The 18,200-nt window shown below is 33.8% G+C and overlaps 2 protein-coding genes and 1 non-coding gene across 4 annotated transcripts in view; 1 reads left to right on the forward strand and 2 right to left on the reverse strand.

The window, feature by feature from the left end:
- The window catches only part of LOC127865748 (ankyrin repeat domain-containing protein 40-like), a 176,449-nt gene that overhangs the window by 75,976 nt on the left and 82,273 nt on the right, over window positions 1-18,200 (reverse strand). The gene's annotated exons all lie outside the window — the stretch shown is intronic.
- LOC127865746 (pituitary homeobox x-like) overlaps window positions 1-18,200 on the forward strand; it is a 42,687-nt gene that overhangs the window by 19,398 nt on the left and 5,089 nt on the right. The window contains exon 1 of one of the 2 annotated variants that reach the window (XM_052405688.1): window positions 11,961-12,514. The exons of the other annotated variant lie outside the window; for it this stretch is intronic. Coding sequence (XP_052261648.1) covers window positions 12,331-12,514 — 184 coding nt within the window. The 5' untranslated portion in view covers window positions 11,961-12,330. Of the gene's footprint in view, window positions 1-11,960; window positions 12,515-18,200 lie in introns of those variants that run through there. 2 annotated transcript variants of the gene reach the window in all.
- Window positions 833-905, reverse strand: Trnak-cuu (transfer RNA lysine (anticodon CUU)). Its single transcript has one exon. It is a non-coding gene; the product is annotated as a tRNA-Lys (tRNA).

The raw sequence follows: 18,200 nt of genomic DNA on the forward strand, positions 1-18,200 counted from the left end.
ATGCTTTACATTGATAAATGTAAACATTAGATATAAAAAGATCTAGTAAAAAATAGAGAAGAAAATTTAAAAAAGAAAAAAGGTAACCCTTAGTTGTGCTCGAACCACAGACCTCTGGAGTCCTGGAGTAATAGTACTACCCACGTAGACCACTCGGCCATCCATCCGGACACAATGCCTGATGTATTTTATACTTTTAATAAGCAATTCTCGTAGTTTCACAGAATATGACGACAACAACAGAACTCTCCAAATTATTAATTCGTTTCGCGTTGCAACGCTTTATAATTTTCTGGTTTTTAAATCGTCACAAGATGCATATAATGGTTATTTTAGAGCATGGTAAATGTATTACTGTTTCCTCACCAATATCATAACTAAAACGAAAATTTGCGAATCTGATACAACTTTTTTCAATTTTGTCAATCTACCCAATCGTGAAAAGGCCCCTTAAATGTGAGAGAAAAATCGCGCACATTACCGTGAAGAAAGTTGCGTGTATTGATATGCGCCCACTGATTTCCAGGTAATTCAAATACTGCCGCTGGTCAATCGGCGTCTTCTTACACTTGATAGCCTTCAGCAATCATGAGCAGACAATAGACTCAACCTCGTATACTACAAGAGGCTATAGAGGGTATACAAGACCACTGGGTTTTTCGCGTTAATGCATTTAAGTTAGGTAGGTACCCAGTCTTTGTTTCAAAATCAAATACAGCCTAATATGAATTTTGTCTTTTGATACGCTTTAAAACGATTTTTACGTGAAAACAAAACGTTAATTTAAATGTATGTACTAAAGTTAACATACGTGTATAATGTCAAAAGCATACGCCCAACGTGGGGCTCGAACCCACGACCCCGAGATTAAGAGTCTCGTGCTCTACCGACTGAGCTAGCCGGGCAATATATGGAGCTATTTGTCGTTAAACCAGATGCCTAACCTGGACATGGTCTACTGCGTACAGGTATGATAACTTGTGTTGTGGGTATAAAACAATCACCGTGAGGCTATTTCGAAGTTTAAAGGTCCTCACGCCTCTGCATTATGCTCCAACCCTGGTTGTGTCCATATAGTAGTGGACACCAACCGAAGTAATTCCGGTAACCAAGGTGTATCAACCGGACAACCAAGCAATCAACAATTCTTTGTGTACATTTAATTATTTATTCGTTAATGAATTTAAACGTTGTTCTTATCAAAATAGTTTTTATTGTTAAAATCAAATTCATAATATGACGGACATGTATAACCAGCCCATTACACATGTAAAAATATAATTATGAAATAATTGACATCGAGAAGGAAAAATTAACGAAATACTTAAAATTTAAAAAAAAAAGGGGAAGCAATAAAACGGCGTTTGTTACGGTGTATTGATGTCGTTGTACTGGTGTTTTTGTCTTGGTAAATATCAACATCAAATATTTTCATACAGAACAAGTAAGTATTCAGGCTATTTAAAATATTTTTTAAACACTTGCGACCCCGAAATTAATAGTGTGCTCTACCAACTGAGCTGCCGGGCTATATTTTGTAGTTGACACTCGACTATTGCGTTGTCTAGTCTACTGTAATGTACACGTATGTACACACATACTTGTTTTAACTTATAATGCCCTTTATTAAGTACTTGTACTTTGAAGCGGTTCAAATTTTAATTACTTTGTTTCGTGCTACTGAGATCTTTTACTGCGTACAATACGCAGTTCGTTCTAAAAGGCCCTGTCAAATCCTTCATGAATTATGAATACAATACATTATAAGGTAATACGATTGTTTGTTCTGGTATTAGTAAGACTCGTCTTTCAAACTGAATCTGTTCTAATATTCGTAATATACGAGGACGTATTTTCCATGTACTATTTTAATTAACAGACATTATACCAGGTCTCTCGTTGACCGTATATGTACCGTTTTATAATATCGTCAATATCTTTTAGTTTTATTCGACAGTTCGGAGTATGAAGAAGCTAACAATTTATTTGTATCAACTTCCATCATTAGTATATATGGCAAAGATCAAATACAAGTACACGTATATGGCCGGTTGTTATTTACAAATCCAGCAATATTCATGTATTTGTATCACGATCATTAACATTTATAGTAGTTATTGTTATTATTACGTTTATCGAATGGAAGGTTGAAATTATTAACCATTTTATTGAGTTACAAAATCGAAACTAATAATTTGATAACTATACTGTTGAATTTTAACATCATTTTTTGAGCATTTGAAAGGCATACGGTTTTTAAAATTACAACACCATTTTACCTCCATCTAAAGTAATCTCAACCCTTTCAAGTATCTTTTATTGTAAATATTTTATGGCTTACAATAATGTTAGCCGTGAAAATAAAATGTTATGATTGCATAAATTAATAGTCATAACACAGTGGGCAGCCTCCACCAAGTCATTATAGACGTGCGTTTGTACATTCTTTACATGTTTAGTTTCTAATTAGTACATTCAGTTTAATATTCGTTCGCCCTTTCTTCTCGTAATCCCCCTAACAGCGCCAGTATTTATTCAAACATCTTAGTTGTCTACTCCGAGACTGCATGGAAACATCGAAGAGTCTATTTCACCGCAAATGTTAACAAAATTGGTGGGAGTTCGACACTCATTATTTCGTGTATAAATGCACAATCATTATAAAAGTGGGCTGAAAAGTGTAATTCCCCCTTTTATTAATTAAATACGCCGTAACGCCTTTTTCTTATTCCTGCGATGTAATTAGCTAAAAGGTATTACACCACCACGAGGCTTTTGCGCTGTTCTCATTACCAGCGTAAGACAGTGAAATTGGCAATATCAAATGGGACGGTAGTCATTAAAAACGCATATCGTGCTCAAGTGATGTTGGTGTTAAACAGCAATACAGGTGCAGTTTGGCAGTTACAGAAATTATTTATTTCTTGACGCTGCATTCTGATGCTTTGTTTCAAATTCCAAACCGCCGTATGAAATGAACCTCTAATTAATAACCTAGTACTGTTCATGCCACACAGGGACAAGGACAAAAGACAAGTAGCACGGAATAAATACATACATGTAGTTGACCTTGTTTAATTTCAATAAATTACCGACTCTTTGTAAACTTTTAATGCACCCCACCCGTCTCCCCCGTTAGAATGACGTGTGTCATTTAATGGCGACATAATCAGTTCGTTTAAAAGCTACCGGTACGTATACTATATTGAAGCCGAAAAAACTTGAAAATACTTTCCGGAATATCTATACAATTTAATTTAAAACTGACCTTGCTGGCAATGCTTATGGCTAATGCAAAGCTGTTAAAAACGCGTTGACGAATTTACGAGAAAATTTAGTGAGATTACAAGAGGGTATTTTCAAGTGTTTAGATTATTCAAATTCTGGCTTAAGCCGTAAGTTGGACATCCAGACTTGCTGGCGCCGACCATATAATACTTACATCAAATTTAAGACACGCTGGACGTTAAATAAGAAATTAAGTATAATGCGCCTCTACAGTGGCCACTGTGTACAGACGCTGGACCCGTTAGGACACCGCAGGGATCGAACATTAGCAGCCACGCTTTAAAGTGCTAGGTAGTGTTTACCGAGAGCTATAAATTGGTCATAATTATTCTGCCAAACAAATATCAGTAGGTTGAAACTTATTATGAGTTTCCCACATTTACACTTGATTGAATTTATAGCGCGTCATGATAATAAGCACTTGCCAAGAGCTTATGTGCAAGTTTCGATGCTGTTAACGCGTGATGCCTTACGAAGTGGTGGGTTCCATCAGTTGAGAGTTACTTTATTTTTTATGATAATTTCGCACTTGTGAACACACTTTTTAAATGACTGACTTGTATGCTTACCACTAAATACCTTTGTTCGCTTATTATAATAAATTGACAGTATACAGAATAATTTACAAATTTGTTACGAGACCAAACACTTGCCGTTTTGTTCCCTAATTGCAAAGTAACAGAATGTCTCAATAACAAAGATGTTAAAATGAAGCGGCGATTGTCTGTTGGGAGATTCTGATTTCTTGGACGCGGTGTTCGTCAAGGGGATGCACTTGAGTCCCCTTTATTATGCAGATTAGCTTGACATGTACAAACTCTTGACGTGAGAGCCGGATTGCAAATCGGAATAAAATGCATCTTTGACCAAAGCCCCGGTAAGCCGTTTCTGCATACTAATGTTAACTTTATGTCAGACGAGAATGTTTGTTCTAGTACAAATATGTTGAAAATCTGTCACTACAAATCTTAATGTTCCTGGAAATGAGCTGTAAACTTTGAACGTCTAGAATTGAATATGAAGTGGCAGCAAGACTTTTCAAACAATATTTATTCCTTTCAAGAGTTGATCCGAATCAATTCTGATATGAATTCGCCTTTTCTAAAATTAATAACCGTGCCCACAATAAATTCGCTCAACGACAATATCGGAGTTTGGCGTAGCATTAACGTTTCAACACATTTATAATTAAACATGCTTAAGGACACATCTATCGTTTGAACCTATTAAATCACAAATACGACAAATTTCGCAGCTCCTTCATTACGTGATAAGACTTCCATGCAATCGATGTGCAAAATGACACCGGTGTTATCTAAGGTGTGGCCACTGGTATCTTAGAGGTGATATATCCCCAAGAAAAATATATCACGCGCGTGCAGAATTTGCGCCAACAAAGAGGTCGGCTAATTGATGAACAATTGAGTGGAGACAAGCAGAGCCGATGAAAAAGCTTCAATGAAAACGGGAAGTCAGATTTTGACGGATTCGTTTTGGCGATTACTTATTATGCATTAACCAAGAAAACACATCTAAAGAAACAAATGAAATAATAATAAAAATAATGATTATCCCATGAGTAAACGTTGATAAATGTAATGCAAACCACGCCTATTTTATTTGCAACTATGTTTAATGAAAAAAGTCATACACGTATTAACCGTATAATGGAAATTTAATTTTTAAAACTGTGTGATTATAATAATTTAGTTTAAAAAAGAGTAAGAATAATACAATATACAGCGTTGTCCCATTAACAGCAGCGAAAGTAAAGGCAGTAGTACTAGTAAAAGAAGAATATTAGCAAAAGCAACACCAGTAACAAAAGAGGAAGTAGTGAGGACAGTAGTTGTAGTAGCAGCAGTAGAAGTAGCAGTAGCAATAGCAGTACAACCGTCAGCATCAGTGTAAGAGCGGTAAATGGTAGTGTTGTTGTTGACGGCAGCAGGAGCAGAAGCTTTATTAGGTGGGGGAATTCAAGCGGCATTAGCACAAAAAAAAGTTCTAATAAATATTACTGTGTTATGGTGGTTAAGGTTTAATAATTAGTAGTTACAGTTACAGTACTTGTATTTTGGCATTAATAATTTTAGTAATAGATCTTGCGTTTTCTCGACAGAATATGCAAATACCAGAAGCAGCAGTATTGGTTGTTGTTTTGGAGCTGTTCATTCTGAACAATACTTCATTTACACTGTTCATTTTTCAAAATGTTATACAAATATCTTTCATATGCGTGTAGCTACCCAGCAATCCGATTAAATAATCAGAATTGTCATAGCAATTGCTTCTTGACCTGTCTGCTGTTTATCTTCGCATATTCGCACGTTTTGTTGTCATAATCCGTCCCATTGACGGCGGTTTCAGATAGGACTAGATACGTACATTAGTAACGTAATTAGTGGCAGTCTCTCGTATTTAGTTAGTGTCACTGTCTCGTTATTGGATTTCCTTTCCAGTGTCAATACCATCCTCAAGATTACCGGTAGTCTCTGCCTTGTTGTTATTATATTGCGGCAGCGATAGTTATGGTGTTGCGTAAACAGACAACTGTGTCATGCTGAAATTAACATAAGAATAATATTGCTGGCAAATGGTCCGTTATAGTTATAGATTATAGTCATTAATTTGTGCCAGGATAGGTTATCAAAGTGACAATGTAATATTTCCAATAAAATGATTGTTTCATTTTTTATCGTTTTCATAAAGTAAATTAGTGTCATACCAACGGCTTTAAATGAAGACTGTTATGACGATTTTAAACGCGGAATGCCGGTAAAATTAAAGAAGTCAATCATCAAATGTTCTTTTTTTCAACTGTAAAATTATATAAACTCGAACGTATTCCGTTTGCACTACCCTGTATTTTTACCATTAATAAGCAATCTTGTTTTCCTGAGGAGATGGTTATCAAGGCTATTGTAACGTCGGGCTGGGATCAGTTACAAGTACAATCATTGAGCAAGACAAATTGATGCAATATTTTCCAATCTTCAGCTAATTATCGCTCCTACGGATTGTTAGCAAACTTGATTGTCTTGCGAGGCAGGCGCGAGCCTCGCTCACGTGCAAAGCGTGTGCTTCTTTCATCGCACGGGCCTCGAGGGAATTATTCATTCGCCTTCAATGGACAAGGTTCGACCGCATTTTCTGCTACGTGCGCATCAATAAAGGGTTCCCGAGTGTCACCATACGACATGAGCATTGTCAATTCGACATGCCCAAACAAACAATTTATTTCATATTGAATTTAACCGAATCTATCAAATGTTCGCGAAGGGCGTTTTGAACTGCCGTTGCGTCCTCTAATCCCGCTTTTGCCGCAAATGAAATTCGTTACTTTTCCCTGTCCGTTTACAAAAGGATGCGGCTTTTCCTAATCGGATATACCTAATAAGGTCGGCTCGGCTCTCGGGTGATTCTGTTTTGTGAAAATTGCATTTAATTCCTAAATTCTGCATTATGTTTTATTTTGAAAATATGGAAATTAAGAGTCCAATATTAAATGAAAATAAATATTTTCAACAGCAGGGGATTTTTAATGAAAGGATGCACCTCGCGCGACTCGTGCCAAGTAGATGATCAATTTAACTTGATTGACCCTTGTTTAGAGCTGATCGGACTGGTGTTGACAATATTTCCCCACCCCCTGCCGTAAAGTTAACCCATCATTCACGCGCTCGACGTATACGCACCGGAATACAAGCAACTCCCCAATGAACCGATGGTGTATATTAACAATAAATCACTGAAGGATATCAAGAAGAACGGAAGAAAGAAATGAATTGCATTCAAGGAATCGTATCTGATATTAGAACATCACTAAGAGTCTCCGACGAAAACAAATTCGACTAGTGACAATTTCTCAGTTCCAGTGACATTTCGCCTAATTGAGATAGAACAGCGTTTTATTCACCATAACAACGCTAATGGGATGCCCCTAGTCCCCGTGGACGCAAATGAGTGTTTGTTATTCCATTTGTTCTGGACGATTTCTCCGCTGATGTTCCAATCTGTTAAATTGACGAGTTCTTCGTGATTTATCGCTGACACAATCCACTGAACGTTGCATTGGGGATTTTCTGGACAAAAATCTTTTTTTGTTTACAAAGATCTGTAGGAACCTTACGTCCTTTGCATAACGCTTCTTTTGTTTACTATTCTTATAATTATCTATAGTCTCTTTCATACTATTCATTTGTTTATGGTAGCCTTTTCATCAAGAGCACAACAACGGAAGCGGTATGGCTCCTCTATATACGAGAGTTATGTTTTGGTTCTTTAGTCCATACCGCATACTTGCATTAAGTCCTAATCGTGACTGCATGCTAGTTATAACTTCAGCATTACACATTCTAGTTTCCGCGATATTAAGAGAATTCGAATTTGTGAAAGCGTGGAGCCCCCCCCCCACAAAAAAAAAATAATATATATATATATATATATATATATATATATATATATATATATATATTTTCAGGCGAAAATAAACTCAAATGATTTAAGTAAATCACTTATTTGCAGTTAAATGTCTATGCCAAGCACGAGTACGCTAAGTTGTTACAAGGTCCCGTGCAGTTTTTCCCCTGTGTCACATATTGTTTTCAAGTATTGCGTTATTATTTTGCAGAATACTATGTAATATGCATTGCCTTCAAGAATTATATGAACCGCGTTCTGATAAAACTGGGCTTAACGCATGTGCGTAAAATGTCGTCCCAGATCAGCCTGTGCAGTCCGCACAGGCTAATCAGGGACGACTCTTTCCGCCTAAATTGGATTTTTGCTAAAAAGCTACTTCATTTAAACGAAAAATATCATATGAGCGGAAAGTGTCGTTCCTGATTAGCCTGTGTGCACTGCACAGGCTAGTCTGGGACGACACTTTACGAATATGCATATGCATTATGCCCAGTTTTCTCAGAACACGAGTCATATTTAGAAAGGCGTATGCACAGGGGTTAATATCCACATTTATCCACATACATATTAAAGCGGAAATAGGTTGTTCAATGTTTTACAGCAAGGAAATAATAAAGCAATTCACTTCACGCTATCTTATCGCTCGCTCAGACCTTAATGTGTAAAATTAAATCCACCATCGCTCGAAATCGATTTTCATAAATTTACGAAAACCAATATATCGTTGAAGCTTTGCCGATGTCAAAATATATAAATATTGTCAAAATCCACGTGTAAACAAAGTTGATAATTGATTTAATAATGCTTCTAATATAGTTAATATCGCAAGCGGGCTTCTCCAATCAATTTTCTGTAACTAAGGCGAGTTTGGAGAAGTGCTCAATCGTTAGATAAAGATATTAAAATAAAATGATAAATTTGTTTTTGAAACTTTGTCAAAAAAGTTGACATTTTTATAAGCATTTCAATGTGGGCTTACGATTACAACTTTGGCACCACATTTTAATCGATGCACACAATATGTAATTATTTATAATATATTTACATGTAACTATATTTATAATTAATAAAACACCTGCAGGTTATTTCTTTTATTTCAAATTTTCAAGTAAATTGGTAAACTATAATATTTATTGATCAGCTCTAAACCTGATTTATCAGTAAAATAACGTGATATTATTTTTAAGAGCATATTTTCTTGCAAATCCACTTTCTTTAACTTTGATGGTGAACACATTGGCAAAGAAAAATGTGTATAAACTCGCTATTTAAACACATAATCGGATAGCGTTGAAATCAGGCATTTTCGTCAATTTTCCGTTTCAAAATAAGCATTTCATGAAAATCTATCATCGTTTAGGAATTTAGTGAAGTTCCTAGTGTCACAGATTTAATGTTACATGTATATGCTTACGCCTTGACGGCAATATTTAGGGACATTTAATCATGTTTTATTTTTGCGATATTCTAGTGACCCCTGTCATATTTACGTTGTTGATTGTATTTAATATTTTCAAAAATATATTTGCAGCTACTTTGTTGGAAAATAACTGATGTATTGAAGAATGGGATACTCAGTATTAGTTTTTACAGTGTCATAAATATATAGTACCGGGGATCTATTGACGAACATCTCTTAATATAGCCTGGGTATACATTTACGTGCATAAAGTTAAAATAGACGCTATACATCGACTTTTTTATTAAGAAAGAGATATCTTTGCAAACGCTTTTATTGAGTTTCGTTCTATATTTCATATATATCTTGACCGTACCATCATTGGCCTGAACCTACCGGGTAATTGCAATCAGACAGTCGAATTACGGAATTAGTGCGCGAGCGCAAACATCGTTGGCGGTTTACTTTAATGTTCCTATCCGTCTAAAGAAACACCGATTTTTTAACAGAAAGTCTCCAAAATCTGATTGCGTTTCGAGGTTTATCTGGGATGTTTTTATTTCGCATTTAGGAATTAACAGAGCTACAACACGCTTTTCAGATAATATTTTCTTATCAGATGGGGAATCAAGATGAAGATTAGCGAAGGCGTGAAATCTTAATTGTATTTTGTAACCTATTGGATTGAATTAAAGCCCCTTACGATTAGCCACCGCTATATGACTGGAAAATGCAGCGGTATAGGCGGGAATCAACGTAGATTTCGTAATTGTGTATAAATCTTTTTATGTAATTTTAATGTGATCTGCACTAATATTAATGCAACGGCGTAGTAGAAAAAAACACATATCAGTTGTGTGATTATTTACAAGGCAAGTGTGGATATGCAATTAAAATACGCTCAAGTGTATTTCAATATTTATATAATCTCAGTATAGTTCGCGAATGATTGTACAACATATTTTTAACAGATTTCTAATTCATCGGACGCATTTGCCGATCATGATGATATCAGTATGAATATTTAAACAAGGTAAGAGGTATAAGAACACGAAAGGCCTTTATTTTAAAAAGTACATAACTATAGCCTAAGCAAAGGAAGACGAGGCGATACATACAACATACATGTACATATTTGTATGTTGAATGTACTGCCTCGTCTGCCTTGTGAATGCAATAAGTCTCTTGTTAAAATAACTTTCGTGAAGTAATATGAGTTTCTCGCCTGATTATATAAGTCTTGTTCTGTGGGGTTTAAAGCATGTGCGTAAAGTGTCGTCCCAAGTTAGTCTGTGTAGTCCACACAGGCTAATCAGGGACGACACTTTTCCCTTTTATGATATTTTATGTGTAAAGAAAATCTAGTTTAGGCGGAAAGTGTCGTCCCTGATTAGCCTGTGCGGACTACACAGGCTAATCTGGGATGATACTTTACGCACATTAAACCCTTTTCACAGAGCACGGCTCATATCTCTAAAAATGTTTCAATATTTCAAGACCCGCGCTCTTAAAAAACAGCGTTTAATGCATGTGCTTAAAGTATCATGGCATATTAACCTGTGCAGTATTATCAACAGTTTTATGTCTATATATTTGTAGACATATTTCACATATGTATGTGCCCAGTATTAATGGACTGTTGAAACTGTAAGCACAGGCTGATCTGGAGCGCCACGTGATTTTGTCGTTTAAATGAAGTCTCTTCTTATCGAAAATGCAGTCTAAGTGGAAAGTGCGCACTGCACAGACTCATCTGAGACGATATTTTCATTAAACTCGTTATTTATGAGCACTCTCAAATGTTGATGTTTACAAAACTTTAAGTAGAAACAACAATTTTGAATGGATCAAAATATTTTACATAGAAATAGATCTACATCTATCACCACATAAAAAACCATGCAATACGCATCCATGCGAAACAATATATTGCAAAAATACGCAATTTAACACAAATTAATTATTAAACAAAGCTATCTGAAGCAAAAGATTTTATTTCGCTGTTCATTATTTTGTTGTTGTTTTTTCTAAAATAAAAAATGCTCCATTTATTCACTTTTAATTTGCATCGAAAGATTGTTTTACTTATTCATTCCATCCCTTGAAAACACATTATGTTTTATTTTGCAAAGTAGTTTCTTTTTGATAAACATTGATATCATATAATACAAAAAAATATATGTTTTGTTCAACATAATTTAGATTTCCTGTTAACCCATGTCGGGCAAAGAGCTCGTTTATTAAACTCCGTTTAGAAAACATATGTAAGCAAAATAACAACAAGTTGAGACATGTGTATTAAATTTTCAATATTAAACTCTATAAATATTCAAGATTCATTCTTTTATCCACATGTCTACATTTGTTCTAAAACGATTGAACCCGAATTACAGTAATTATCTAATTTTCCATCATAAATTCCGAAAAATTTCTATTTTGATTTTTGGTAAATAATTTTTCATGATTTTCGCTAAGACGTTTAAATCTAAATCATTTGTTCAACGCGTTATTATGAAATTGCATCTAAATCAGCAAGCATTCATTTCGACTTATTGCAGCAACATTTTAACACCGGGAGCATTATTGAGGACTACGTGAAATATTCGCTTTATTGTCTGTTACAATTATCAAGTAGTTGCGACTAAATTTTCAACGAATATTGTTTCAGCCAGTAGCAACCGCGTTATCAAATATTCATGCGCTATCTAGGCAAATTAGTATCGTCTATTTACTCCCACAACGTTTCTTTGATTCGTTATTGGATATTGTAACAAATAGGCGGAGTTTCGAGCATGCGCGGTAACTCACCAAACCGGTGACGTCACAAATCCTCGCGGATGATAATGGCTGAAATTTGTAGCGTCTTGATAAAGAGTGGATTTATCCATGCCTGATCACAGTTTAAGCTTCTGTAAACATATTTCACAAGTTCTCGTCTTCTTCGCATCTACATACTTGTCTCGGATGTTATTACGTTGCAACTATTTAACTTTATTACTCTGAATCGCTGAAGCGGTTCCATAAACGTGTCTGGTGAAGAGTTCCAGCTAATTACGTCTAAGAACATTCGATTATACAGTGACATAATAATCAAGTGTTTCTGGAATTTTCTCACACGTGAAAATATGGGAAATAGCTTTATCACTGAAGTCAGCATTCTTAACATCTATTATTATTTCGGATGACACTTTTCGGGCGCCAGGGTTTGAATTTCACAATAAATGAACGATTTTAATGCGTCGCTGTGTAATTTAGACGGACTACGAACACTAGACACCCACGTTAGTGGTAGTATGCATCTGGAATCCCTTCAGGGAAACTCTGACTCCACTTCCGGTCTCGCTTCACACTCCAGCAGCTTCGATTCCTCCTCCTCCCCAGATATGTCCGACGTCAAGCCGTCAGGTACGTTACCGCGACGTTACGTGAACGTCAAGCACTACTAGCGGCGTGTTTCGCATCATTAATAAAGCTACCTGAGTGTACTTAGAACATAACGTATAAAATAATGTCAAAAGCCTGCGTGATGTAATGTTGGCACGTAAGCGTTTGCTTTTAGATGCCACATGGCTTGCACTTTTTTATTTCATTTTTTTTCTATATTATTTATACTATATGTTTAAGAACTATTCTAAATATTAACATTTTGATCCTTTCATAATATAAATAAGCGTAAATATTTAACATCGGCGGCGTATACACTTGTATAACAAATGTTCATTAAACAAAAATCGAAAACTGAAAATGATGATTCGGTTTGATCTATTTAATTCATATATAATACATAACCGTATTTTATTTGTTAAATTAATCATTAATATTATTTGTTTCCATTTTCGCTGAAAAAGTAACTGTAATCATATATAGTTTAGAAGAACGTTTCGATGCTTTTTTTATTATATGCGAGTTATTAATTATTAATGATCTGCTGCTTTGCCTCGTTATCCGATCGCTGTTAAAATGTTGCGCTTTTTTATATCTATAACTTAATTTTGTATAATATTTACCATAATGCTTAATTATAAAAGAATATATATATATATATATGATTACAGTTACTTTTTCAGCAAAAATGGAAACAAATAATAATAATGATTAATTTAACAAATAAAATATATATATATATATATAACACTTTTAATAAAATAATAACAGATCTGCATAAAGTAATTATGCGATGAAAAAAACTTCTACAAGACCACGTAGACCTTTTTTATCGTGCACATCATATAATTCTTAATCATAGAGTTAGATTATCGTTCAGAAACGATAAAAAAATATCTGTACTGAAACTGAATGTCTGAGCTATTATAAATGTGTTTTATTTGTCCGCATATTGTATTACTTACGTGGACGAATACAATAACAGTGTTGGTATCCTGCGGTGTCCTGTGGTTTTATTACAGAACGGAACAGAACACAGATTTTACTTCAGCATATTACAGCTCATCGCGATCATATTATTAGACATTCATACGTTCGTGAAATAATGAGTCATTAAGATATTAATACAGTATGCATGGGAGTGGTGTGTGTTCACATAAACAATGGTATATAAACAATATGCTCACACAAATCAGTGAAAACAGGCAAAAAAAATACATAAATTTCACAATAAACAGTACATGTTTACCGAAATGTATTTCCACCATTTAAAATTTACGAACATGAATTATATTTATAAAATCTACATAAACTAGATAATATGCTACAAATACGTAACATTTTGTTTAAGTATTTATCATATTTTACATTAAAATAAAATCGGCGATTGACGTTTTTCATTTGTATTAGCATGAGCGAAAGACACATTAATACTAGTGTACGAAACAAAAAGGGACAGAGCAGTTCGTAAGTTAATTTCGTGAATTTAGCTCCTTAATTTTTTTATCAAACCGCAATATTTAAGATATGTTTATAATATAAATATAATTTGTTTATCCATAGTTATATTGCAGGCACTTGAAGATGCTCCAAGGCTTCTTTGTATAAAATTAATACTGATCACACTCTCATTAACTCTTAGAACTTCTCACTGACAGCTGTATACAAAAGACAATAGCAATAATTATCTTATAAATACACCTCGAATAGTTTTTAAGAAAGCTCCCGCGATTTGCAAAATGTTTTCAGTCAAACACATATGCGACTTGTAATTATTTTCAGGTATTTTTGCTTAAATGAAAGCAATTAAGCTATAATTCCGAAAACCTCAATGCTGCATTCATCAAATATTGTAAATATTGTTCCCCAAGAATTACTTGTAACGAGCATTTAGCTCGCGTGGAACGCAAATTTGCCGACTGGCTAATTTCTGAACGGGTTCCCGCGCATTCCGTGCGCTTCATTTGAAATACGACTCCGCACACTTCATTGTTTAACGGAAATCAATATAAATATATAATATGATATGATATGTAAATGATCCGTTCAATAAATATAATAATAATAATAATAATTATTATTATTATTATTATTATTATTATTATTATTATTATTATATTCATAATATTCAAAATATTCTTAATATTCATAATGATAATACGATAATACAAATTTACTTTATTACTGTTCAAATATAACATCCTTATCCTAATATAATACGCGGTTATTATTATTATTATTTATTATTATTATTATTATTATTATTATTATTATTATTATTATTATTATTATTATTATTAAAATACATCCATACATACATACATGCTACTTGTCATAAAATGTCCTCACATGATTGAACATGTTACGCTCGCCCATAAATCATGAACTCATCTTTTTCATGCGTCTCATTTATTTCTCCGTTATTTTGCTTGACTCATTAAACCTCGCTCGCAAACAAACTCGATGAATAAAAAACATTTCGCCGTGTAGATTCGGTTAACAGATTATCAGCAAACGTCGAATTAATTGCTCCCTGAAAATTGATGCCACGTTAAATTACTGATAAACCCTGGCGGAAAAATATCTCTCCCGTTTCGTTCCTTCTATGCCGCACTTGAAGAAGAAATGATGGAGGTTTTGATAAATAATCGTTTTGCGGATACCGTAATCTGTTAGATTTTCATCCGAATCGTAATAGCTTCATTATTTGACAATAAAATACAGTCTGTCTGTCTTCGAAATCCTTATTATTTATAGGATTCGATATATATCTAAGTGGTTTGTCAAATTATTACGTTAAATATGCATATATCTAACGGAAATTGGTCGCTTAATTATAACTGTGTTATAGTTTAAAAGACATTGAGATAAATCTAGTTAAATCATGTTTTAATTAACCATTTTATGCCTAGTGGACTCTCCCATTCTTTTAAATTGGATCAATTTATTTCGAAAATTAGGGATGTCTAGTATAATTATTTCTATACTTAGAATATTACTTACTAAAATTCCTTAAAGCAAACAGCGCAGACCCAGATGAGACGCCGCATAATGCGGCGTCTCATCTGGGTCTACGCTGTTTGCAATGTCCTTTTTTCAGGACGCTAGGCATAAATGGGTTAATCGCAAATTGTTACTGTTATTAGGCGCACGGCTGTGACTGCATTACTGTAAAAAAATATGTTGTTTTAAAATTTAAAAAAATCACATCTTGATCAACATATAAAAATATATTCTTAATAATTATTGTAGTTTTTTTGTTGAAACAGACGTTGCTCTTAATTGTACAATAAACCCAAGGGTCTAAAATTGCATTTTGCAGGAAACACTCATGTTTATACAAAAACCAATCATTGTATACTCTAAGAACTTCTTAAAAGACTATATTTTCGTTAATGTTATTGTATAAATAAAAATTGTTTCCTTTCTATGTTAAATTCATGAATATTTTGGCATTCAAACGTGCAAAATGTGAAAACAAATGCAATGATAATTGCTAAAAGCAAACACATACTATAGTGGGTTATTATATCAAATGTGATAAAGTTGTTTTATTTTCGATTAGTCTTAAAGCGAGAATATACGATCTCGTCAAATATTTATCAATTAATATAAAATGTGTAAAAAACTTATTAAACATATATTTTATATTAATAAAAATAAAAGTTAAGAAGAACATGTGTCTAAAAATTCTACATAAACCAGATATTTAATTCTGAAATCGAAAAGGGCTGTACAGTCGAATTTGCCAGCATGTAAATCATGCATGTACGATGTGAATCTAAATTTAGTTTAACGGTTCATTTTAAATTCCTGCAACGATATCTATTCATACGACACACGAGCACTAACTAAAAAGAAGAATGTTTCGGTTATTGAAGGAAAATATATACGACATATATTCGTCACATTCGGCTCGGGGCGCTAATTTGTCTTTGCTTCATGTTATGAAATTCGTCTTCAATGTATAATTTTTCTTGCCTATTTTGTGTTATTGTAACATATCTTATCGATATATTACAATTTTACACCTAAAAAACATCGTATAATCTCGCTTTAAAAATGTCGGTTTGAACCAGAAACTCCAGACATTGTTTCATAATTTTAACCTCTGTTATACTTAATCGAAAAGCTTCATTATATTTTTATAGACATATGCCTGATTCGATAGAAGAAATTAATTTTGACAATTTTATTTCGTTATAAACGCATGAAATACTTTGCATGTCAAAAATAATTATTTTCGTTTTATTCAACCAATTCGCTCTTTAACCGACACAACCGACAAATAGACTACCAAGGAACATCGTTTCTTCAATTACCGAAATATGGCATGAATTTTCTATGCGTGTTTATTTAGCTTGGTTGTCAAAACATCGGAACTTTCCTACATCTATTTTGTAACTTAATTCTCCCGGCAGTTAAAGAAGTCATAATTTGATGCCTTCGCTTGTTGATATAACAAGAATTTATCCAATTATGTATCAAAACTTAAACAGCGAGATATCGCCATGCTTTCAAGAACTCTCGCGCCACGTGATCTTGTAAAAGCGCCATCTAGATGCATAATAACCGCTGGAAAATGGCGCCTGGTAATTAGTGAGGCAGCCGACGTAAGTGCCAACGAGTCGTCTGCTTATTAGAACGTAACTTTCAATGGTCGGAATCACCGGGACGACAATTAATCTACGAGAAAATATTAATTTTCACATTAAACTCAAGTGTTCGGTGTAATTTTAATCTGCGTCCTTCAAACAAAATTTAAATGAAACGTTTATTAACATAAGTAATTCCAGTAACGTATCGACATAAATATCTAGGAAACATACTGCAGGTTTGTTTGAACTTTACAATTTTGTATTTTATTATTACGTTGATTTTAATCGTACACTAGAAATGTACTTTATGTACTAATGTTATCGAGCGATAATCGGAGATTGCACCGTCTGTCTGAGTGTAAGACAATCATATTTACATACAGTCATTCCGGGAGCATGTTTCCGGAATCACTGTGTTTTGCATTGCAAAAATACTTATTTCATAATATTCAGTATGATTAAGAAATTTGATTCGATTCACATAAAAACGGTTGAAATGATGTTTCATACGATCATCTCACATCTGAGTGTATTCAATTAATTCAAAGAAAAGAGAGCATGCTTACAAATGGAAGAGCAGATAAATACTCGTCTGATTTTGGAAAAAGCATTGGTGAAAACGCTTTGGCGTATTTTTTTGAATCAAAATTGACGTTATAATTGTATTTTAAGAGGTGATTTTATGCTCGGTAATTGTGATGATTATTCAAACAGTTCAACTGTGTATTTGTAAATTCACGAATATATTTATCTTATTTATATGAATGGTTTCATTCTTACTGCTTTCCAACACCATTTGTGTTGGCAGTCAAAACCTATCACATAAATTAACATACAGAAATTTACAGACTGTGTAATTTAAATGGTTATTGAACAAACATGTTCACATTTTATCCTGCCGTGTACTGTGCATTACTCATGCCATAAAAAACTTGTTCACTGTTGAATAATTACCATGCTGTGCCGGTAAAATGCATAAAACTTCACTACGCGATTTAAAAATTTGTCGATTTTTCAAAAGCTTTTGATCGAAGTGTTCATAAGAGGCATTGCAAATTAAGCAATATATCTTCCTGTAATGTACATAGAAAAATGGAACAAAATAAGCA

Source organism: Dreissena polymorpha, chromosome 2, assembly GCF_020536995.1.
Source record: "Dreissena polymorpha isolate Duluth1 chromosome 2, UMN_Dpol_1.0, whole genome shotgun sequence".
NCBI lineage: Eukaryota > Metazoa > Mollusca > Bivalvia > Myida > Dreissenidae > Dreissena > Dreissena polymorpha.